Genomic DNA, 26,508 nt, shown 5'->3' with positions numbered 1-26,508 from the left:
TTGGAATGGGAAGAGATGGGCAAGACTGGGATATGGGATTAAGAGGTATGAAGTACTATGTATAAAATAGATAAGCATCTAGGATATATTGTACAGCACAAGGAACCATAACCATTATCTTATACTAACTTTGGAGTATAGTCTGTAAAAATGCTGAATCACTATGCTGTATACTTGAAACTAATATAACACTGTAGACCAACTATACTTCAATTTTTTAAAGAATTTTTTAAGGAAAAGAATAAAAGCGGCCCTGAGAGTCATCATCCAGTGAAAAATTCTGGGGGGGTCAGTGTTTTTGTCCTGCTCTCTCTAGTCAATGAAACTGAACTTCCTACTAGAGAGGTGAATTACACAAGCTCACCTGTGGAGGGGAAATGACCAGGCAAGTCCTCATATTCTAGTCTTCAGACTCCCACGCTAGTACTGTTTCCATTAGCCACAAATAAGCCCAGAAAATAGCCCCATCGGCACTGTTGTTGACGAAATGTAAGCACATGTGTTCATGTGTATATTCAGGTTGCTCAATCTCTACATTTGGGCCCTTGGGACCTGACAATGCTTGCTGTGAGGGACTGTCCAGTGTATTATAGGATGTTTAACAGCATCCCTGGCTTCTAACCCCTAGATGTCAGCTGCATCCTTCCTCTAAGCTGTGAAAACTGAAAGTGGAGCCAGACATTGCTAAATTCTGGGGATTTAAACCTGAGGCTGCGGGAACCATCCTTGGTTGAGAACTACGTATCTACGTGTATGTGCGTATGCATGATATGAATTATTTTATGAATAACTATTCATGAAGTATTCCCTCGATCCCTCAATAAAAGAAAACAAAGGAGGAGTTCTGCAGATATTGAAATCTGTCAAGGCAATCTAGCTTTTATATATAAGTTTTAGGCACAGCAGCCAACGCTCTTTTTATGTCAGGTTTACTCTATTTGTGTAGAATCACAGCTTTCCACTTCACCTCAAATTACCTTTCTGTATATGCTAACGCACATTAAAAAGTGCCTTTATAGAAAATAGAAAACATTCAGAAATAGGCTTTACAGATCAAAGACTTTCAAATATATGTTTCCCATTTTTACCAGAATCAGGATCTGTGTTTGTAAAAACATCAGACAACTAGGTCTGCACTGGCTTCAGCATTATAGTGGTGAACCTTAATAGAGAATGCCAGGTGGGTAAAAATGAGTTAATATTGGTATAATAACTGATTCTGGGTTTGCATAAGGTCAAAGGATGTGTTTAACAGAATTGCTAAACCATTTAACTGGTTATTTTGAAATCATATTGAGATAGACATGGTTTTTCTTCTAATTTTTTAAGTTGAAGCCACGTAGACTGTTGAGATGCATGTGGCTTTCCCCTTTAATGCTCCAAGTCAATTTTCTTTTTAATAAACATATTAGTTGACATGTAAACTGTCCTATCGAACACATCTTTCAAATCGGACCCCAATGCCAGCCAATGACCCAGAAGCTGTAGCTTCCTTCCTGGATCTGTGGTGGGGCTGAGACGAATCTGAAGCTTGTAACTCTGGCAGAGCTTTTGTTTGACTGGCAACATCCGCCACGGAATGGCAAAATGGGGCCTTACCTTTGGGAATGGTGATCTGACAACTCAGGTCACAGTCCTGCTGCAGCTGATAAAAAGCCACTTCCTGTAGGCGGGCTCGCTCCAACTCTGAGAGGCTCTGGATGGGCACTGACCTCAGCCGCACGCTGCGGCCCGACATACTGTTCCAGGTGAAATCACCCTGCAGACCAAAGGGGAAAACATCAACGGTCACACAGTGATCTGCAACTCACAAACCTCAGCCTCTCCCTCAATTGGTCATAATGTCAAGCAAACTTCATTTTTGTGTTTCAAAATCAGCTCTCAGTCCCTAAAATCCAACCCACTCTTAGTTAACTGTGGATTTTCTCAGCCAATTGCAAACATCCCAGTCTGGAGAATCTTCTAGGTCACCTGATCTCATAAAATGACACAAAGAAAACCATGTGGAAAGATACTTCAAGATACTGCTTCCTCTCTTTTATGGGAACACATGCAAACTTTTTCATTTTTATTTCTCAGTAACAGAAAACACTACTGCTAATTGCCATCATGCAAAGGCTAACAGAGTTTTGCCAAGAGAATGCACTGGTAATATCAAACAGCCTCGTACAACAACACAAGAGACGACTCTACACATGGACATCACCAGATGGTCAATACCAAAACCAGATGGATTCTGTTATTTGCAGCCAAAAGATGGGAAAGCTCTAGACAGTCAGCAAAAATAAGACCGGGAGCTGAATGTGACTCAGATCATGAACTCCTTATTACAAAATTCAGACTTAAATTGAAGAAAGTAAGGAAAATCACTAGACCATTCAGGTATGACCTAAATCAAATCCCTTATGATGATATAGTAGAAGTGACAAATAGATTCAAGGGATTAGATTTGATAGACTGAGTGCCTGATGAACTATGGACGGAGGTTCATGACATTGCACAGGAAACAGGGATCAAGGCCATCCCCAAGAAAAAGAAATGCAAAATGGTTGTCTGAGGAGGACTTACAAATAGCTTAGAAAAGAAGAGAAGCGAAAGGCAAAGGAGAAAAGGAAAGATATACCCATTTGAATGCAGAGTTCCAAAAAATAGCAAGGAGAGATAAGAAAGCCTTCCTCATAGAGGAAAATGACAGAATGGGAAAGACTAGAGATCTCTTCAAGAAAATTAGAGATACCAAGGGAACATTTCATGCAAAGATGGACACAGTAAAGGACAGAAAAGATATGGACCTAACCAAAGGAGAAGATATTAAGCAGAGGTGGCAAGAATGCACAGAAGAACTATACAAAAAAGATCTTCATGACCTAGATAACCACGATGGTGTGATCACTCACCTAGAGTCAGACATCCTGGAATGCAAAGTCAAGAGATGAGAATACCAGACCACCTGACCTGCCTCCTGAGAAATCTGTACACAGGTCAAGAAGCAACAGTTAGAACTGGATATGGAACAACGGACTGGTTCCAAATCAGGAAAGGAGTACATCAAGGCTGTATATTGTCACCTTGCTTATTTAACTTACATTCAGTGTACATCATGTGAAATGCTGGGCTGGATGAAGCACAAGCTGGAATCAAGATTGCTGGGAGAAATATTAATAACCTCAGAGATGCAGATGACACCACCCTTATGGAAGAAAGTGAAGAACTAAAGAGCCTCTTGAGGAAAGTGAAAGAGGAGAGTGAAAATGTTGACTTAAAACTCAACATTCAAAAAACTAAGATCATGGCATCTGGTCCCATCATTTCATGGCAAATAGATGGAGAAACGATGGAAACAGTGACAGACTTTATTTTGGGGGGCTCCAAAATCACTGCAGATGGTGACTGCAGCCATGAAATTAAAAGATGCTTACTCTTTGGAAGAAAAGCCATGTCCAACCTAGACAGCATATTCAAAAGCAGAGACATTACTTTGCCAACAAAGGTCTGTCTAGTCAAAGCTATGGTTTTTCCAGTAGTCATGTATGGATGTGAGAACTGGACTGTAAAGAAAGCTGAGTGCCAAAGAATTGATGCTTTTGTACTGTGGTGTTGGAGAAGACTCTTGAGAGTCCCTTGGACTGCAAGGAGATCCAACCAGTCCATCCTAAAGGAGATCAGTCCTGAATATTCATTGGAAGGACTGATGCTGAAGCTGAAATTACAATACTTTGGCCACCTGATGTGAAGAACTAACTCATTGGAAAAGACCCTGGTGCTGGGAAAGATTGAAGGCAGGAGGAGAAGGGGATGACAGAGGATGAGATGGTTGTATAGCATCACCGACACAATGGACATAAGTTTGAGCAAGCTCCAGTTGGTGATGGACAGGTAATTCTGGTGTGCATGGGGTCACAAAGAGTCAGACACAACTGAGTGACTGAACTGAATTGCCATCATGCACGCTAGACATGGGAATGGAAACATATGTTGATAGCCTCCCGTGTACCAGTGATGGTATCAAGGGATTTTTAGTTACTCCTTCAAACAACCTTAAGAGGCAGTTAGCGTTTCTGACCTTATCGTATATAATATTTAATAACAACTATATAATAATACAATCTAGTATGTTTATAATATGCATTATTATTATATATAATATATACTTATGATACATTATCACAATGTTTACTTAGGATACATTATGTTGATATTATAGTAATATATAGTATGCATAAATATAATATGGCTTCCCAGGTGGCTCACTGGGTAAACAATCCACCTGCAATGCAGGAGATGTGGGTTAGATCACTGCGTCGGGAAGATCTCCTGGAAGAGGGCATGGCAACCCACTCCAGTATTCTGGCCTGGAGAACCCTCATGGACAGAGGAGCCTGGTGGGCTACAGTCAATGGGGTCACAAAGAGTCAGACATGACTGAAGTGACTGAGCAAACGCAGCACACAAATATAATATAGATTAATTGAGGCTTAAGAAGGTTAAGTAATTTCCCCCAAATTGTAAAACTTACAAGACTTGAAATCAACCAGGACTTAAGCTAAAAAGACTTAGGCTTTTAAATTCTATGCTAAATTGTAACCACTGGGTTTCGATTTTATAGCAGTCTAATGAGTTATTTTCATCATTGTAAGTATACAGATATGATTGATAAAAAGTACATATACATATAAACATGTGATGTGAAAATACTCCACATCAAAGAATCAAAGCAGAGATTCCCACAATCCTGGGTTTGTTTGTGTGCACACATACATACCGCTGATTCCACTGAGAGTGAATATCTCTACCCTTGACACAGACAGTGAGAAAGTGATGACATAAGAAACAACACCTCGCAGTCCTCTGAAACCTAATGTCCCCTCACAGAGAAGGAATTCCTAGGAATCACAGATATCAGCCAGGGTACAACAGCTTTGATGAGGTAGCTATTGTTTCCTCAACAATCCAGAAAAGTTCTGGGAGAAGGAACAGTGTTGGGCCCCACAGACATGGCCAGGGATTTGCTGTGGATGCGGGAAACATTAACGAGTCCCCAAAGAGTTCATCACCATCATTAATTATTCACCTGAAAGAAGAGAGACAGAAAGACTGGCCCCAGAGACTATTAAGACAGCTTTCTTCCATACTGGTAGCAAATTCCTGCCTAAATGGTTTATTCCAAAGAGTAAATGGAAGTATGCTAATTCTTGGATTTTTTCCCCTCTTTATCTGGGATTTCACTGATTGATTTATTCATTGTTTTAGCAAATGGAGACATCATACTCTGGTGTGCATCCTCAGTTGCTCAGTCGTGTCCGACTCTTTGTGGCTCCTCTGTTCATGAGATTTTCCAGGCAATAATACTGGAGTGGGTTGCCATTTCCTCCTCCAGGAGATGTTCTCTACCCAGGGATCAAACCCGTGTCTCTTCCTTGGCCAGTGGATTCTTTACCACTGCACCACTTTGGCAGGAGTAGAAAATAAACCAGGGTAAGCAAAGAATATAGTATGTTGAATAACAACAGCTAAGGATGGGAGGAAAAAGCAGGGAAGGGGTCGGCAGTGTTAGCAGAGGACAAAGATTTATAGTGTTAGATTGGGGGGGGGGGGAGGAGCCGCTGGGAAAGACCTCACAGGGAAGGCTATGTTTCATTAAACATGCACACACGAGTGCATCTCAGATGGGACGTTCCAGATGAGTTGGTTATTTCTTTTTTTTTTTTTTTGGCTTTACCACAAAGCAAGTGGGATCTTAGTTCCCCGACCAGGGATTGAACTCAGGTCCCCTGCACTGGAACTCCCTGGTGATTTTTAAATATGAAGTTTAGGTATCAAATGGAGCCCATTGCTACCTGAAGTGTCAAATGGAATTACATACCTATTCTTTAAAGGCATTTAGAATATATGCCCTCCAATGGCTCTGTTATCTGTAGCAGGGGTTGGCTATCTTTTTCTGTAAAAGGCCAGAAAGTAAATATTTCAGGCTTTGTGGGCCACGTGGTCTCTGTCAAAATTACTCAGATCTGCCTTTGTGGCATGAAAGCAACCATAGTTTATAAGTGAATGGGTATGGCTGTGTGCCAACCAAACTTCATTTACAAAAGAAGGTGGAAGGCTGGATTTGGACAGTGGGCCACAATTTGCCAACCTATGTATAATAGTTTATGGCTCAAGTAAAATAAACCAATCCCTACAAGATACATTTTTTTTTTATTTACTATATCCTCCAGGGCTTCCCTGGTGGCTCAGTGGTAAAGAATCTGCATATAAAGCAGGAAACATAGGTTCGATCCCTGGGTTGCGAGGATCTCCTGAAGAAGGAACTGGCAACCCACTCTAGGATTCTTAACTGGAAAATTTCATGGACAGAGGAACCTAGCAGGCTATAGTTCATGGGGTTCATGGGGGTTGCAAAGAGTTGGACACGACTGAGTAAACAACAACAAATGTCCTGCTGCATAATTAATTTGAACAAAATGTAATGAACACCTATTACATGCTAAAAACAGTACTAGGCTTGAGATTATCAAAATGACAACAGTCCTTGTCCTTAAGGAGTTGAATTTTGGTACGAAGAACACACTCAGTCCATGAAATACAGAGATTGTGATATTAGAAGTAAGAGCCAAATGCAATGGGATGCCTAGAATAAAAGGCTTTGATATCAATCTGGGGATGAAGGAAAGCTTTATAAGAAGGCAGTGTTTCACTGGAGGCTTGAAGTTGAATAAGAGGAGTAAGGGTTTGCTCAGTAGAAATGCAACATTGAAAAAAAAATCAGTGGGTGCCAAGGCAAATGAATTTGAGAGAACAGGCTTGTTTGGGGGAAATTACAAGGCTAGAAGAAAGGAAACAGCAGGAGGTAAAGCCACGTAGAAATCGGCCAGTTCCTGGAGAGCTATCTCTGTAGGATTTTACTCAGCCAGTGATGGCTAGTCATTAAGGAACCTTGGTTAAGAGAGGAACATGATCAGATTTCCATAAGGGAAAGGTGACTGGAAACACAGTTAGTTCTATATGAATTGAGGGAGAAAGCAAGCCAAAGATGCAGAGATCAGAAGAGACACTGGACTAGGTAGGATGCTGGTTGAAATTGGAATAGATGGAGAGATACTTAGAACCACAAAGATGCTTGGGGACAAACTGTATCTAGTGGGGGGTTGAGAAGGGGCAATCTAGGACGACTTAAACATTTCTGGTTTGAGCAACTGGGAGGATGATACACTAAATCACCAAGATGAGAATGAGCAGAAGGGAATTAGGTCTGGTGTGTGTGTGTGTGTGTGAGTGTGGGGGGGGGGGCGGCATGTGGAGAAGAAAGATGTTCAAATTTTGAAAGTGATATTTTATCTCTAAAAATAAATAAATAAAACACATTCCCAGATCTGGCAAAATAGAAGCCGGCCAGTTTACATCTTTCTTGAGTCTTCGTCTTCTTCTCTCAACTACAATAGTCCCTTTGCAATCAAGTAATACATAGTTTTGGAAACTGTTCACAAATGACTACACTTAGCATAATAAAAAATGAAGTGTGGTGTTTTAAATTCCTCTGAGTCCATTATACATCATAGCCCATGACTCTTAACTTTGTAGAATTTGTAACTTCTTTGGAAAATTTGGAATTATTAGCCAAAAGGGAGAAAAGGCTTGGTCTATTTGTAAAGACTTGAATGTATGGAGTTCCTATCTCCTGCAACTTTAGTTCTTGCAGCAGCTGATGGTTCCAGAGAAGGCTACAGACAAACCCAGAAAGAGGAAAGAATGGGGCACTTTCTTGAAAGCACAGCAACTGCATTGATCAGGCTTTGGAAACGTCATTTCTCAAAGGAGATGAAACTGTCCCCAGAATCAATTGGTTCTTAACCCCATCCTTAGGACATGGCTAAAAAAAACAATGTTCCTAGGAGAGAAAGTTATCAAATAATAAATGAAGAGGAACTATGAAGACATCTCAAAAGCTGTGTATTATCAAATGTGTGGCATCTTAAAAATATCATTCAGTTACATTTTTGATTATGGGTAATGGACCAAGTTGTTTCATAATCACAAACATAATGTACCAGAAACTTGAATAATTGAAGCCAAAAGAGTTCATTCAGACTTGGAAAAGTCTGTATGGGCTACTTCAGTTCATCACCCTTTATCCTCTCCACCATCCCATTGTCTTTTGCTACTACTTGCCAATCAGCAGTCATAATACATCAAATAATCTCCATCTTCCCCTAGGTCCCAATTTTCTCAGTGTTCCCAGTTTATATTTCCACCATTGTGAATTTTTCATGACTGTGTTTCAAATTAAGTACGTGCAATTTCAACATGTTTTTAAGTTGGAAACACGAGGTTCATTTTGGGGAAATTTTAAAATGAACACAACTCACAGGCTAAACCCATATTCTTTCACAGTATCTTGCGATAAAGTCAGGAGGTGTGTGACTGGTCTAAATGACTTAGAACAGTATTCTTCATTTTAATTTTTATCCTTAATGCAGTAGAGACATTTTGAGAATAAGATGTCTAATTTCAGAGCCAAGCACACATAGAGTCAAGGAAATGTCACAACACAATGGCTGGGAAAGCTGCAAACATGTCTTAGAATTACAGTTGGATTGCTTTTTAAGGTATGATAATTTAGTGATCCAGGGGTCAGGAAGATCCCCTGGGGAAGGAAATGGCAACCCACTTCCATATTCTTGCCTGGAGAATCCCATGGACAGAGGAGCCTGGTGGGATATGGTCCATGGCGTCGCAGAATCAGACTCAAATGAGCGACTAAATAACAACAACTGTATAGAGCACAGTAGTACAATATCTTTATTTCAAGTCCAGGATGTCCAGAGGCAAACATAAAAGCTTGCTATTTTTTGTGTGTTTGTTTGTTTTTATGTATTATTTGTGTGAAAAGTATTATAAACTTATTACAGTACAGTACTATATAGCCAACTATGTTAGTTGGGCACCTAGGCTAACTTTGTTGAACTTAACGAATAAACTGGACTTATGATCTCAATCTTGGAACAGAGCTCTTTCATATGTAGGGGACTTAGGATACTTAGTCGAATGCATCCACCTTCCTTGTCTCAATCCACATCATCTTTTAAAATTAAAGAACTTTTTCTCAAAACATTCATCCAAGGTTTATGCAAGTTATCCTAAAATTCAAATCAGAGTATTGTCAATGAAGCATTCTCAATGAAGTCTAAAATCAGCTTTTTTTTTTTCCTGCCTCCTCACTTCTTCATTCAGGTTGCTATAGCTTAGGACAGAGTCCCCAGATGCGGTGCCCATGGGAACCATACAGACTAGTGTGTGTGTGTGGGGGGGGCAGTCAATGAGCTTTCCACATCTCCTGGTTGCCTCTTCCTAGAATCCCCAGAATCACAGTGCTTATGTGTGTAAAATATATTTGCCTTTATATTATGAAAACTGTCAAATATGAGCAAAGACAGAGACTAGACTAATGGCCTCACAGAAGTTTTGGTGCAGTATCTGCTCTGCAGTTGAGCACATATATTGAGCATATATATGGTTTTCTGATTGGCCCACGCAATCAGAATTGAGAATCACTGTGGTCAAATGTTGACCAGATTCGGGTTGGGTTCTAGTAAGTCTGCTCTCCCTAGAAAATTCAAGACATCCACTACCACCAAAGAAAGATGCAACTTTACCAGAAGATGCGATTTTCTGAAACAAAATGTGAGCTTTAAGGCACCCAGCAGTAAGCATGTTCTGCTTTCTTTTATTGAACAAATGCAGTGATGCCATAACCTCATTCATTCCTCATTCATTCAACAACCACAACAACAAATGACTTGAACCTGACACTCAGAGATGAAAGCCTATACCCTTAGCCACTACAACATCCTGGCTGGTGGATACAAAGCTTGAGAGATGCTCTTCAGCCTTCAGTCCGTTCTGCGGAGGCAGAGAGAAGTATAGTGCAGAGTTGCTAGACAGAAGGTGTGGCAGCCAGAATAATAGCCCCTGCCCCCAAAGATGGCCACCTCTTAATTCCTGTGACTGTGTTACCTTACCTGGCAAAAGGGGCTGTGTAGATGTGATTAAGTTAAGGGATCCTGAGACAGTGAGGTTATTATGGATTATCCAGACGAATGCAATGTCATCAAAGAGTCCTTACCAGAGGGAGGAAGAGGTGGCTGTGTGTGTGTGTGTGTGTGTGTGTATGTGTGTGTGTGTGTGTGAGAGAGAGAGAGAGAGAGAGAGAGGGAGAGAGAGAGAGAGAGGGAGATTGATTTGAAGATACTAGGCTGACACCTTTAAAGATGGAGGAAAGAGCCATAAGCCAAGAAATGTAGGCAGCTACTAAAAGCTAGAAAAGGCAAGGCACAGATTCTCCCCCAGAGCCCCCAAAAGGAATGCAGCCTTTGATCTCAGTGGAGTGAGACTGACATCCAAAACTGTATGACATTAAATTTCTGATGCTTTCAATTTATGATAATTTGTCACATCAGCAATAAATAGGAAACTAACAGAGAAGGAATAGGAGGGAGCATTAGAAGAGAATATTGGTGAGGTCAAGGGGACTGAGTTCAGATGACAATAAGCTCCCAAACACTGTAGAAGGTAGATCAAGACCTGTCAGATTTTTATCTCCTGGTGCTAAAGTGCTGCTTCACACTATAGGTATCCCACCAATGATTTAAGCTGTAAAGTTTCCAAGACTGGAATCCTGAAAGCACTTTTCCCACTAACTAGAATTTTAGAAAGTTACACATAGTAAATATTCCAGGCTTGTGGTTCATATAGTCTTTGTTACAACTACTCAGATCTGCCAATGCAGCACAAAGGCGGCCATAAACCACATGTAAACAAAAGTTCCAATAAAATTTTAGTCATCAGTTCAGTTCAGTCGCTCAGTTGTGTCCGACTCTTTGAGATCCCATGGACTGCAGCATGCCAGGCCTCCCTTTCCATCACCAACTCCTGGATTTTACCCAAACTCATGTCCATTGAGTCGGTGATGCCATCCAACCATCTCATCCTCTGTTGTCCCCTTCTCCTCCTACCTTCAATCTTTCCCAGCATCAGGGTCTTTTCAAATGAGTCAGTTTTTCGCATCAGGTAGCCAAAGTTGAGCCACCAAATATCAGGTGGCTGAGTTTCAGCTTCAGCATCAGTCCTTCCAATGAACACCCAGGACTGATCTCCTTTAGGATAGACTGGTTGGATCTCCTTGCAGTCCAAGGGACTCTCAAGAGTCTTCTACAAGGCCACAGTTCAAAAGCATCAATTCTTCGGTGCTCAGCTTTCTTTACAGTCCAACTCTCACATCCATACGTGACTACTGGAAGAACCATAGCCTTGACTAGACGACTAGACGGACCTTTGTTGGCAAAGTAATGTCTCTGCTTTTTAATATGCTGTCTAGGTTGGTCATAACTTTCCTTCCAAGGAGTGTCTTTTAGTCATAGACACTAAAATTCTAATATCATATAATTTTCAAGTCACAAAATAATATTCTTCTGACTTTTTTCAACCATTTAAAAATGCAAAAACCATTCTAGACATGGAGGTCATACAAAAACAATTTGGCCCACTGAGTGTAGTTTGCCAACCCTTGGTATAAAGAGATTGGATCCTATGCATATTTATTTGGCATCTACTCTCACGTGGCCAAGACCCAGTCCCTAGCACCCTGCATCATGAGCTATATATATCAGCTAGATTCATGAGAGCAAGAGCCTTGTCTGGTTTACTGACCTTGGTGTTCCCAGTACCCAAGATAGTACCTGGCAAATAATTATCACTGAAGAAGAAATAATTCACAAATAATAAATATCTGTCAGTCTAAGGACTACATGAATAAGGTACATCACGAGTCCAATAGGAAATTGGAACCTCACCAACTCATGTAATAATGTGTCTATGAGGGAGAATATCTTCTGGATTTGAATAAATCGCTAAGAAACAGTCTTTTGAAACAAAGCCTGTAGATGAGCCCCGAAATGCCAGTATATGAGGGCAGAAAATAAGTGTAAGAATATCAGACCTGTGGAATAATGAAACTATGACACTCACACTCACACATCAGATCTCTTATGAGCAGGAAGACACAAACACAAAGGTCAAATGTTGCCTTGTGACACTCACTACACGGGCCACGAAGCAATAAACAAGCACCCAGAAGCATGCCAAAGCCCACCAGCACAGCCTAGAATGTTTCTGGCTGTTCCTCAATTCTGAAATACACACTCCAGGCCAGCATTTTTCTTTGGTGACTGTTTATCTCCTAAGTGGATGACTCATTTTAAGGCTCTCCAGATCCAGTTTTTGAGAGGTTGTCACGGGATTTTTTTCTTTTAGATTGAAAGTGGAAGATTTCTAATTTGCTTTCATTTCATAAATGTGAGGTTGAAAGTGACCCAATGTTTCTGGATAGACAAAAGACCTTGATTTTATTCTGGGATACCATGGGACAGCATTAATAAAGGGTAATAAAAGGATATAGCAGAGTGATTCTTGGGGGTGATTTTGCCCCCTCAGGGGATATTTGGCAATTTCTGGAAACATTTTTGGCTATCAGGACTCTCGGGTGGGGTTTCCTACTGGCAACTAGTGAGTAGACATAAGGGATTGGCTCAACATCCTACCATACACAGGATAGCCCCCTGTGCCCACAATGAAGAACTACCTGGCTCCAAATGTTCATGATACAGAGATGGAGAGAACCTGGCCTAGCATAAGTTAGGTCTGCTCTTAGGTCCAAATCACACACAATCTCCTTAAAATGATGGTGTCAGAAGATATTAACACTCATGTATCAGTTTTGTTTATCATCAAAGGTATGCACCCTTATATATACCCTTATGCCTGCTATCCATGATTATGTATATTATACATGTATTATTCTGTATATCATATAAATAAACAAGCAGAATCCTAGAAGTTATTTAGAATTAGCATTAAGAAGCACAAGCACCACAAGCCAATTTAAAAGAGACAAACAAAAAAGCCTCAAATCTTCATTAATTGGAGAACAAATCACCGAAAGCATTAACTAAAGAGATTTCCTTCCCACCAGAAGTATATGTCTCCATATTGAGAAAAAAGAAGCAAAAGGCAAACTGAAAAACCAACCATCTAATATCTGTGATTTATTCAGAAAAGTCATTCTTTTGAGCTAAATCGCATCTTTACAAACAGACTTGATTTTCCCATGAAATAAAATTGATTGAAATAATTTTGGTTTTGGTCTATACCACATTGTTTTCTTATGCCCTGGAGACTAGTCTCTAATTGCAGCATCTCTTTAACCTCATCCAACTGTAAACTTCCCAAAGCCCAGTGAGCCAACAAGAAGTGATGCAAGGCTGCTCAAAATATGGTCTGTAGACCTGGGGCAGTGGAATTACCTGGGCAGATGATTCTTGTCAACATGTAGGTTTTGGGGCTCTAAGGCAGATTCAGGGAATTAGGGTCACAAGGAACAGGACCCAAGTACCTTCGCCATAAACCAGAATCCTCAGGAGATTCTCATCTTTGCACAATAAAGATTGAGACCCACTGGGATGGCAGTAAAGACTTGGATTCATATGGTTATGAGCTCTTTGGCTTGATTCAGAATATCTCTAAGCCTCAGTTTTCTCATAAATAAGATGGAGCAAAGAATAAGACTTACTCCCAGGTTTGTAGTGATGGTATGAGACAATGCAAGTGAATTGCTTGCTGAGTATGTATGAGTTCCCAGCAAGCCCTGAATACATGGTAATTAAAGTTATAATTGGACTTCACTGGTGGCTCAGATGGTAAAGAATCTGCCTGCCATGTAGGAGACTAGAGTTTGGTCACTGGGTTAGGAAGATCCCCTGGAGAAGGGAATGGCAACCCACTTGAGTATCCTTGCCTGGAGAATTCCATGAACAGAGGAGCCTGAAGGGTCGCAAAGAGTCAGACTGGACCGAGTGACTAAGCATGTTTACACACACCCAAAGTTATAATTAATTTTAACCATCATTCCTCTAAATTGGCCTCCCTTTCAAAAACTTGGCAGTTTTAGTGATACCAAAAACTCTTAAGAAATGTATGTTGAATTCATGAATAAACGATTCCACTATGAGTAAGATGGAGGCGGGCATGGCAACCAACTCCATATTCTTGCCTGAAGAATCCCATGGACAGAGGAGCCTGGTGGGCTATAGGCCATAGTGTTGCATAGAGTCAGACACAACTGAAGCGACTTAGCATGCATGCATGCACAGCTGAACTGTGATTCCACATAGGTGAGAAGCAGAAGAAAAGACCAGATCAGTAAGTTAAGGGTGGGAAAACTGGCATGCCACACAGATAAACCATGCCTGGGGCTGAATTTCTTTTGTTTTCTACTGTGGCCACCTGTCATTTACTAATAATTAATACTTGCTGAAGTATGGCGTAAGTTTAAATACCAGGCTCACAACCAACATTTCTGAAAAGGGCTGCCTAGTTCTTTATAACTCCAAAATAAACACATCTCCAATGACAAGGAAATCCCTTCCTCATGAGTTTCCGGGCAAAGTTGAGGGTATTTGCATAGCTGCGACACTCCTGTTTGGACTCTTCAAAGAGGTTATTCCTTTATGAACTCAACAAAATAGCTTTTGCTAATTCTTCTTCTCTTGATTCTTCAAGCACTCCTTCTCAACAGATCTTTAGGAATATTTAATACTTCTAAATGGTAACCCACTCCAGTACTCTTGCCTGGAAAATCCCATGAATGGAGGAGTCTGGTAGGCTGCAGTCCATGGGGTCGCAAAGAGTCGGACACAACTGAGTGACTTCACTTTCACTTTTCACTTTCATGCATTGGAGAAGGAAATGGCAACCCACTCCAGTGTTCTTGCTGGGAGAATCCTAGGGACGGGGGAGCCTGGTGGGCTGACATCTATGGGGTCACACAGAGTCAGTCACGACTGAAGTGATGTAGCAGCATATCTCGCTTAATTTTTTGTATTATTTATCTATTCTGCATTTTTTTCAAAAGCAGAAACTTTAGAAAATTCTGAACATTTGGTTGGTATAACAGTGCATTTTTACTTTTTGCCTTAGTCTATTAGCTATTGATTGTTAGTACAAAAGGTGCCAAAATATGTTAGAGTAACATGATGGAAAAATGAATTCACTCATTCAGCAAATATTAACGAGCACCTTTGATAAGCCAGGCACCATTCTAGATACTGTGGATTCATTGGGGAACAAAACAAAGAGCTCTCCTGTCATGGAGTGTCCAGGCCAGTGGAGGAAACTGATAAGAAATAAACATAATCAATGAGTCGATTACATAGCAAGTTATAAGGTGATAAGCCCCAAAGAAAAACAGAAGGTAGAGGAAAGTGAGGGGCATCAGGAATGTTGAGAAGGTTTCCAGGGCAACCTTACTGAGAAGGTGATATTTGAACTAACTCTTATGGAGGTGAGGTAATGAATCAGGCAGATTTCAGGAGATAAGCATCCCAGACAAGGATGAGTTGACACAGAGGCAGCTTGGGGCAGTGGCTAAAAGCAAAGGTTGGCAAGCTTGGCTGCCTGGGCTTGAGTCCCAGTTCTGCCACTTTCCAGCCATGTGGCTTTTCACAAGCTTATTTTCTCTCCCCATGCTTTGTTTTCCTAATCTATGAAATGGGGATGATGACAAGCCAGGGCCTGGCAAATTACTGCCTGTGAACCAAACCCCATCTACTGATTGTTTTTGCAAATAAAGTTTTATTGGCACATAGCCACAGTCATTCCTTTCAGAACTGTCTACAACTGCTTTCACACTACAATGGCGGAGTTGAGTGGTTCTAACAGAGACTGTCTGGCCTGTCAAGGTGGAAATATTTACTGTATGACTCTTTATAGAGAAAGTTTGCTGGCCCCTGGACTAGACTAAAAGTAAAGGCATGCCTATGATTAGGGTTTCTCTTTGGGATCATCATTCTCCTCTCCTAAGATTTTGTTTCTCTGGGCAACATCCCAAAGAACCTATAAAGAGATCATATGACATAGTAAGACTTGGGGATATTGTAAAGTATGTAAAAGCTAAAGTGAAATAAAAGTGGTTCTCTGCAAATGGCCTATTTGTCTGGATTACTGATAAACCAAAACTGAAATGAACATTTTGAAACCCAGTGCTGTGCTACCACCACTCAAAAAACAATAAACAAACAAACAAACAAACAAAAAACTCTCAAATGTCACTCATCACATACATCTTGTTTCCAGTGGAAAAAACCTTTGGCAAGGAAGAGACACAGCCACATATTCGAAGTTCCCAAAGGCGAAAACGTCAGAACAAAAGGCCAGTTTCATCTCTGTGTATCCTGAGTTGAATTGTGGACTTGTCTACCAGCCACCAATTTAATTCTGAGTTTTAAGCTTCACTTGAATCTTGGATGGGGAAGAGATAAAAGAGCCTGCACAGATCCCAAGAGTGTGGAAAAATGGAAACCCTTGCAGGAATTAGAAACTTCTCAATGACAGCTCCAGCAGCTGATGGTTTTGCTTGTCTTTCTATAATTAAATTTAGTTCACTGAAATTAGAATGACAGACCTCCAGAGACGGATTGGACCTTGGAGATATGGCTAACATTGTCCACTCTCTGCTAGCTACTGTTCTAAGTCCTTTATTTATACTAACTCATGTAATTCTTACAACAACTCTAAGAACTTTGTTACCATTATTATCCCCATATTTCAGATGAGTCAAGATCACGCACCTAGTAAATGGCAGAATTGGAATTTGAAGCCGGGGTGTAGATTCCAGAATCTAGACACTCACAACCTTTTGTATTTCACCACTTCTCCTGATGAATCAATCTGATCCCTACCTTTACAAAGGAGCAAAGAAAAATCCAAAGAAGTTAGGTGACCCCTGCAGTAGCAGTGGGATCTGCATTGTAAGAGTCACATTCTACCTTTTCCACCACCGAATCTTTTCATTCTGAGACATACTCTTGTAATAGTATAAACCAGAGATTATGTAAAAATCCTAAAGCTTAAGGTTTTACTCTTTTATAAAGCAGAGTACATTTGATTTATGATTAGGCTTATCTAATGTCTGAGCTGTTCTGCAAAGCCCATGTTTATCATAGCCACCGCAACTAAAATATTGCCCTGAGTTCAAGAAGTCTAGAGAGGGAAATAAGCTACTTTACCCTTTCAGATCTAAAAACAGCCTGTGCTGAATCTTTGTAGAAATCAGCCCAGATTCACTTCATCACGGCATGCTCCTTTCTGGTCCGATTTGCTCATTTCAAGCTGCTCCAATATCATCAATCAATCTAAAAATAATGTTCCCATAAATCTCCATTGGCACAGGCAGACTTAGCTGTCACACATCTCAGACACTGATCAATCCACTTTTCTTCCCAAATCACAAGACAAATGTGGAAGAATCACAACATTATATCACAATAATCTGGAAAAGAGGAAGTATAGATATTTATATTGCTTACCCATGAATTACATTCAGCTGTGTCTTTGCTGTCCTCTCTAATTTCACTGAGCTAAGCTTGGAGTAGGAACTTGAGTCTGTTTAAAAAAAATTATTTTTTTGATGAAAAATACATCCTGAAATGGCAGATTGCAGCGAGTGTCTGAGAAATGGCCCAGCTGGCATAGCTGTGACTCCCACGATACCTTTTGTTGCCAGAGACCTCCACTACCATACGTCTCGGGACCAAAAAAAAAAAAAAAATGCTATCTTTTCATCGGACCATTGAGAAGTTCCTGTCCCTTCAGAATGGAGGCAGGCTGTGTCGCTGAGTGAGTGAGTGAGTGTGCGAGTGACTGAGTGTGTGTGTGTGTGTGTGTGTGTGTGTGTGTGTGAAAGCAGTGCTAAGGGGGAGGAACAAAAAGAATGCAGAGAAATTGAAACTGGATTTCCTGATTTTTATTTTAATAAGACTATTTTGAAGAGATATTCTGGAGTTAGAAAAGGATTTCTCTAAAAAAATCCCCTTTTCCACAGGGATCTACAAATGGTAATTGGACTGTAACTGTGCAAACTGTCCTTATTAGGAATCAACCAAAGAATGACAGAAGCCTCGGGTAAAACCTCTGAGAGCGTGATAAAGCACATAGGGTGTTTTCTTTGTTTAGGATAAAGTCTCAATTCTTACACTTCATTTTAAAAACACTGACTTCTTCATTTTTCTAACACTAGTAAAAAAAAAACATTAAAAAAACAAAAAGGTTTCATTCTCCCTTATACTGAAGCACAACACATGCTCTGAATTTTACGCTCTTTGTGAAACAATAGTCCTTGAGAAGTTGTTCATTTCCTGCACGGGGGTGTGGAGGTCAGAGTGGGTGTAACCACTGTGGCCCTGTTTAAGAGGGTGCAGGTTGGGGGTGGGGACAGTGGGGAGACAGCCTTGAAGAGCAGAGAGAAAAGGAAAGATTAAAAACATATCCTGATCACTAATTACCTTGATCTCCATGTATTCCACATGGCACTGAACCAAAAATAACTCAAAAAGACATCTTTGTTTTCCAGTCAATATGAAGTTATAGTTCTCCTGTGGTCGCCAGGGAGTTCCAACAAAAGAATCACTGTGATTATAACTGACAAACTGAGAAATGATTTCATGGAAGAGCTTACTGACTCAAAATTTAGGGACTCGGTACATTTTTCACTAGGATTCTGTGAGGTTAATCATCACTTGATATAAGCCACACACAGCTTCTGTTGCTCCTGATATTTATTTAGTGAGAGGAAAGAATTTAAAAACAATAAAATACATCAGATGTTTTTCTTTACTAGGACAATTACACTTACAGAGAAATTCAGAGTGAAAATTTACCTGTTGTAGCATATACCCTCACCCCCACTACCCTCAAAACTCAGATGTTGAAAAGTCATCATTTCAGCAGATAGTGAATAAGGTTCATGTAATCTGAATACTCATTTATGGAATTTAGACCCACCAATCAAGTTATTTAATATAATACTTTGCATGGAAATGATAAGTATGAGATTCATTTGTCATTGTTTGGCAATTGGTCTTTCAGTTTATGAATAGATGGAAGCAGCCTGTAATCCTCAGTGAGTCCTTATTAAGTGTCAGATATTGTTCTAAACATTTTATGGGCATTGACTCATTTAACCGATGAAAGAATTTTAAAAAGTAGTTTATATTTTTATCCCCATATAATAGATGAAAAACAGAAGCTCAAGAGGTTAAGTAACTTACTCCCAAATTCACAGCTCATAAGTAATGCAGCTGTGATCCCAATTATATTAAGGTTTTTCTATGAAATTGGCTGGAAGACAAAGCCATGGTTCACAAGCAGCCATAGTCGGAGCCATGTCATGGTGTTCAGTAAGAAATAGACACAGGGATTTAATGAGTACAGTTACCTAAGCCTGGAGTGGCCTGTTCATTTGATGGAGACATACACTGTCAGGTCCATAAATGTTTCATGAGAAAGTGAGCATTTCTTCAAGTGGCTAATCTCAAATAATCTCAAGAGACAATGTCTTGTGAAATTCCTAATTTTGCACTTTCAGGGCAAAAATATTATAGAAGCACTGTCAAACTTTTGGAGTGAACACACTTCTGATGATACCACCGTTTTGCTTAAAACCCTTTGATGTCTCCTCTTTAGCTCATGGATAAAGTTCAGATTCCTTAGCATGGCATCCATTGCCATGTGTGCTGATTTAAACAGAATAAAATCAAATATTCATTGCAAAACAGAAAACAATAACAATAATTGAAAATACTGAGCATGTATTAGGTGATATGCACTACACATGTGGTATGTATTCACTCCCACAATTGCATTTTACAGGTGTGGTCATGGAGCGATAGAAACAGAGGAAAAGACTCACAGGCTGCACAAAAACTTCTTCATGGGCTCTCAGCTAGATGACCCATCCCAGTCTCCTTTGCACAGAGTAGAGGTCATATGACTAAACTCTAAGCAATGGACTGCAGGAGGAAGTGATAGGCTTCATTTCTAGCCTTGGCCCATAAAAATCTGGAGACAACATCTCTCAAAGCTACATGAGGTCACCCCAGGCATGGCCCACACTTCTCAATATTCATGCCCAAGTGTCCCCTGCTCTTCAGTTCTGATCACCTCTGTGATCTGCCTTAACCAATCAAACATGGCAGAAATGACAGTGAGATAATTTTGGACCTAAGACTTAAGAAGTCCTGGAGATGTCCACTTTTGCATTCTTGGGACCCTGGAACCACCATGTCTTAACTGTGGCTACTCTACTGGGAAGACCACCTGGAGAGGCCACAAGGAGTGTGAGAAGAGCTTAGCTGTCCCAATGTCTCAGCTCAATCCAGCTTCCAGACAACTTCCCAGTTGAGTGAAGTCTTATGAGTGACCTCTGTCAAGGCCAGCAGAAGTGTTCAGCTGAGCCCAGATCAGATTGCAGGACCATCAGCAAATAAAGCAGTGGTTGTTATAGGGCATCGAAGCTGGGGGGGCGGGGATGGCAGGGGTTGTTTTGAGGCAGTGAATAGCCAAATCAATATCTTCTTGTGTTGAAGATAGTGGAGCAACAGGAAAAAACAGCTTGGGTCCTTGAAACCTTTAAACCTTGTTTGGAACACAGCCATCCTATCAATCATAGAGACTATGATTGATACTATACAAAAGTGAAAGTGAAAGAGAAAGGCGCTCAGTTGTGTCCGACTCGTTGTGACCCCATGGACTGTTCTCCAGGCAAGAATACTGGAGTGGGTAGCCTTTTCCTTCTCCAAGGGATCTTCCCAAGCCAGGGACCGAACCCAGGTCTCCTGAATTGCAGGCAGATTCTTTACCAGCTGAGCCACCAGGAAAGCCCAACAATATGAGTGAGTAAAAAACTTTATGGTGAGATTTGGGAACGTTTGTGGTATGGCAATCATCCTCACCTTTTTAAACTTCTTTTGTACACATGGATCACAATTCTAAACAGTTTGAATCTGGAGTCTTACCCCTGGAACTTCTCCTGTACTTCTCCCCACTGATCCACGTGGCAGGTCATTCCTCCAGTTTCTACATTTTCACATGGAAAGAGAGTAGCTGATCAACCAGATGATAAAGTAAAAACTATTCTTTATAAGTCATTTTGCAGAACATGTAGAAAGTCTTTTACGAACAAGAGGATAAATATATGTTTAATGACATCCTCCAGGTTTTAAATAATAGCAAATATTTAGAAATAGGTGATGCTTCTATCTTGTAGAATTATGACTTGATATGATGAAATGGCATAGTGAAATTTCATCTAGATCATATTTATTACTGATAAAACTTTTGCTGGTCCAATTACCCTCTTTTGACCAGTAACATAGAACTGGCCCTTGAGGTGTTAATATTTTTTGTGATGGTACATAAAAAATGTGAAAAATTGTTAAGGACATTTCAATCCTTCTGATACTGTACAGAGTACAGTGAAGATGTGATATCTTTTAGTTGCATTATCAGACTCTACCTTTATATTGGGCTTCCCTGGTGGCTCAGAGGTAAAGAATCTGCCTGCAATGCAATGGTTTTATCCCGGGGCCAGGAAGGTCCCCTGGAGGAGGAAATGGCAATCTACTCCAATATTCTTGCCTGGAAAATCCCATGGACAGAGGAGCCTGGTGGGCTGCAGTCCATGGGGTAGCAAACGAGTGGGATATGACTGAGCGACTAAACAACAACAACAACAAGTAAAAACACAGAAGGATGATTCTGCACTCTCTCATGGCTATCATTCATTTGCTTCCCTAACAATACATATCTGTCCTCTTCACTCCCAGCACTTGACCTTTGTCTAATTTCTAGTATCCTCTTGCTCCTACTGTCACCCACTTGCAGACAGACTAATTTTCAGATCCTTCAGATCTAAATATCTACCATCAAGGCCAAGTATTAGATATCTGGAAAGTTACTAAAGGCCACAAATCTGAAACAATCAAACCACAACAAAGAATCTCTAACACCTGGTGGTGGTGGTTTAGTCACTAAGGCCTGTTCAACTCTTGCAACCCCATGAACTGTAGCTTATTAGGCTCCTCTGTCCATGGGATTCTCCAGGCAAGAATACTGGAGTGGGTTGCCATTTCCTTCTCCAGGGGATCTTCCCAACCCAGGAAATGAACCCAGGTCTCCTGCACTGCAGGCAGATTCTTTACCGACTGAGCTACGAGGGAAGCCCAACAGTTAGGGCTTACTGAATATTTGCTATGCTCTAGGAGGCAGGTACTAGGATTGTTCTCCTTTTGCAGACAAGAAAGTAACTTGCTTGAATTCACACCCAGGCAGCCTGTTTCCAAGTGCAATGGGTTTAACCCTTAGGCTATATCACAGCATGCCAGGGACATTTTCTTCATGAGTCTCTTGGAAGACACGTGCGTGAAGTGAGTACGGCACAAAGCCCCTGACAAGGACTGGATGGCCCCTCCGTAACTGGGAGAAATCTGGTAAATGCATGGAGGGCAGCTGAGTTCCCAAAGCCTTTATGAAACAGAGGGACAGAAATGTGCACACACAGAGGCAGGGCAGCTGGAGGAAACAAACAGAAAGCTGAGGTGGAGATTACCTCCGGGAGCAAGAGTGGGGGACTGGTGTCTGAAGGAAGGACACACAGGCATTTTAGAAAACCTTCCGGGTCATATCCTTTACATGTCAGAACACACACGCCAAGTTTTGGGGTAGAGGTGTGACACAGTGAAAGGGGTGCTTGAGGAAAGATGAATAACGCAACCTGGTGCACAACAGACAGGAAGGGAGAGCAAGAGGAAGTAAACATTGAGGTCTAGAGTGTGAGTGGTAAAGGGAGGCTCTGCACATGGCACCAACTGACAGAAAGGGCCTTTGGGCAGGGTAAGAAATAAAAACCTAAAGTGGTCCACTTTCAAGGACAACTAGCCTAGACAGACAGCCTGTTGATGTAATAGCCATTAGGATCCTCGCACAGGAAAATCCAGACAAAGGGAGAGTGGAATGCCTAGGATTTTCACTCGGGCTCATTCTATTGGTGAATTCAAAACATACAAATGGGAAGAAGAGTGCAAGGAGAATAATAAATCCAGGTGCCATTCGGGAAGATTGTTAACCCCATAGTACTCAGCCAGTGAGGAACTGGGGGAGGGGCTACAGTGCCTGATGAAAAACCCATTGTAACCACTCTGGGTGTGCCTGCCCACGGGCCACCCCATCTTGCAAGACCATCATTAAAGCCTTGCTTCCCACTGCACCTCATGTCTCCAAGTCCATTCTTTGGGTTTGGGCTCGTGGGTTTTATCTCCCACAGGAGCAATACAGCAAGCAGTGCTTAGAGATGTTTTCTTTATGACAGTCCCTCAGTTTGTCCAACAAATGTGGATTCCCCAGAGAGTCAGATCCAATATTACACTGGGAGAAACACTTTCAGGGGCACAGTGAGATGTTCGCATCTCATTTTCAAGTATATGCCTCTGTTACTAGACTACAGAAAAAAAAAAGTCTAGTTTTAATAATATTCTTGGAATATTTGCTACAAAAGCAAAATCAGTTCAGATGCAAGTGGTGACAAATTTTAGAACAAACTCTACAAGGACCGCCTGCAATGCAGGAGACCTGGGTTCTATCCCTGGGTTGGGAAGATCCCTGGAAAAGGAAACGGCTACCCACTCCAGTATTCTGGCCTGGAGAATTCCATGAACTGTATAGTCCATGGGGTCACAAAGAGTTGGACACAACTGAGTAACTTTCACTACAAGGACCAGCCTTTCTCTAACCTGGCTGCACATTAGAATTACTTGGTGTATACCTCAATTAAAGATAGGAAAGAATTACTTGGTGTAGTTTTCAAAAATACTCATGCCCTCGACCCCCTCCAGACCAGAGAGGTCCATTAGACTTTTCTGTGATTATGGAAATTTTTCTACTGTCTGATATGCTAGCCACTAGCCACCCATGCTAATGAGCTCTTGAGATGTGACTAAGCAGTCACTGAACTTTTAATTTTCTTTCATCGTCATTGATATAAATGTAAGTAGCCACTGTGGCGAGTGGCTATCATATTGGACGGTGAAGGAAGAGGTCAAATCAGTGAGACTCTTCAGGGTTGGGTTGTAGGTGCTAGCAGGTTTACAAAACTCTCCAGGGGATTCCAATGTGTGGTCCAGGATGAGAATCATTGCAAAGATCTGCGATTAAGGAAATCATCAGTGGTGGCAAATTCCTTGCACTTTTTCTATAAGGCATTACTTTTCTCCAAATTCCACTTAGTGTGTGCCATGCACCGTCACCTCTCTTCCTGCTGTCCCCACTTCTCCCTTCTCACATCCTGCCACACTGCCATGTGAAAGGTACGCTGTCTAGTCCTTTATTTATTGACCCTGCCAGATTTCCCAGATACCAAGGGTAGATTCTGATCCTTTTCCCTTCTCTCTCAGGGGCGGCAGAAATAAAACCTAATAATGCTACCAAGTAAGAATTCAGTCCCCACATTTGTACACCCATAATTTAAAAATTGTTTTCCCTTGCACAGGCTTGATCCAGATGCCACTTTCTATGATTACTTGCCATGGACATGATGAGGAATATTTTTAACGGTAGCACACTGAAGCAGCCACAGTCCTTGAGGTGTGATAAACAGGTCTCATCTGCTCATTTGCCACTGTTTCCTTCAAATGGGATGTGGATGACAGCACAGTGGTTGCAGGGCAGGCTTTGTGGTCCCTTTGAATCCCAGCTCAGCCCACAGCTAGCCATGTCTGTATCTAACCACTCTAAGCCTCAGTTACAGGGTCCTGTGGGAGACCTAGAGAACAAACTAGTGGTTACCAGTGGGGAGAGGGGATGGGGAAGGAGCCAGACAGAGGTATGGGAGTAAGAGGTACAAACTATTAGGTATAACATAAGCTGCAAGGATACTTTATACAAGAGGAATATAGCCAATTTTTAGGTATCAACTATAAATGGAGTATAACCTTTAAAATTGTGAATCACTCTATTGTACACCTGCAACTTATATAATATTGTACAGCAACTATGTGAAAGTGAAAGTGTTAGTTGCTCAGTTGTGTCTGACTCTGCAACCTAAGAGTAGCCCACCAGGCTCCTCTGTCCGTGGGATTCTCTAGGCAAGAATACTGGAGTGAGTTGCGGTGCTCTCCTCCAGAGGATCTTCCCAACCCAGGGATCTAACCTGGGTCTCCCACATTGCAGGCGGATTCTTTACCATCTGAGCCACCAGGGAAGCCCACTATACGTTAATTAAAAAAAATAGTCCTGTGGGGAGGATTGAGCAATGCGTGTAGTATGCAGGATGAATGAGACATGTGCTACACACACACTCTCCTACCCCCAGATTTTGGCACCATACCCTGCCATTTTGTGGTGAGTAAAGCAAATAGCAGGACAAACTTTTGGGAGGAAGTCATTCATAAAAGCATGTTCCAAGCAGTGATTAATTAATGTGGCAATATGAAGACAATTTGGAAAATGGTTACAAGGAAAAATAATTGATTCTGTGATTTTCAAAAAATATTGAACTTATTTATTCTAATGAGTCTTCACTCTGATTGATTTCCATACCACCAGTTAATATTAATGGGACAAGGAAGTATGTGCTAATAAACATAGATAAATAATTTATTCATAAAAATTGTAAGACTCAGAATTCCAGGGTTCAGTGATATCAACATCAGAAGCATACTATACAATCTCCAGGCACATTATCCCTTTGTCAAGCTTTCTTAATGTAGTCTAACAACATGTTCCAATATTATTTTCAATTAAAAGCACTATTGATTGATTTTCTACCGAGTTTTCCTGCCTTCTTCCTTGTTAAATATCTATGGGTAGAAAAAAAAAATTAATGTAAGAAAACCTAAAATTACAATCCGTTAGTATCATCAGAGTTTGTAGTCAACACAACTATCAATGGTAAGGATTGCTTGTCAGTGACTCACAGCACAGATAAGATAAGCAGGGAGCTATGCGCCATCCCCAGGGAATTTAGATAGGTGAGGAATAACTAACATTTCTTGTGGACGTAAATATGTGTGTGTGTGCTAAGTTGCTTCAGTCGTGTCCGATTCTTCACGATCCTGTGGACTGCAGCCCACCAGGTACCACTGCCCATGGGATTCTCTAGGCAAGAATACTGGAGTGGGCTGCCATTTCCTTCTCCAGGGGATCTTCCTGACCCAGGGATCAAATCCACCTCTCTTATGTCTCCTGCATTGGCAGGTGGGTTCTTTACCACTAATGCCACCTATAGCCATCATTATTCCTAGCCCTAATTATGTATTCCTTGTTTTAATCATTAAATAATTTTATGAGGTAAGGTATATTAATATGTATTCATTTCACAGATAAATAAATCAAGCACTAGGTGATTAACTTGTCCCAGGAAATAGATTGTAAGTGACTGAGCTGGGATTCAAATTCATGAGCCTTAACCCCAGAGTTTGGGGTCTTAACCACCCCACTATGCTACCTCCCTGTGAGTACCAAACTCTTTTCTCAAAGTATGGGTGGTATGACTCAAAAAGTACATCAGAATGACTGCATGAGGGCACTCGAGGCTGATCTCAAATCCTCTCTCATTTAGTTTTCTTACAA

The 26,508-nt window shown here is 41.0% G+C and overlaps 1 protein-coding gene across 7 annotated transcripts in view; it reads right to left on the bottom strand.

Moving 5' to 3' along the window:
- ARHGAP6 (Rho GTPase activating protein 6) overlaps positions 1-26,508 on the bottom strand; it is a 511,541-nt gene that overhangs the window by 86,572 nt on the left and 398,461 nt on the right. For 4 of the 7 annotated variants that reach the window (XM_061136147.1, XM_061136146.1, XM_061136149.1 and 1 more), the window contains exon 2: positions 1,600-1,759. In XM_061136147.1, the coding sequence (XP_060992130.1) occupies positions 1,600-1,759 (160 nt within the window). Of the gene's footprint in view, positions 1-1,599; positions 1,760-17,414; positions 17,717-20,900; positions 20,962-26,508 lie in introns of those variants that run through there. The other 3 variants (XM_061136151.1, XM_061136148.1, XM_061136150.1) reach the window with 3 other exon arrangements.

This window comes from Dama dama, chromosome X (genome assembly GCF_033118175.1).
Source record: "Dama dama isolate Ldn47 chromosome X, ASM3311817v1, whole genome shotgun sequence".
In the NCBI taxonomy this organism is placed as follows: Eukaryota; Metazoa; Chordata; class Mammalia; order Artiodactyla; family Cervidae; genus Dama; species Dama dama.
Note: the sequence above shows the minus strand (reverse complement) of the source record. Positions and strands in the feature narration are given on the sequence as shown.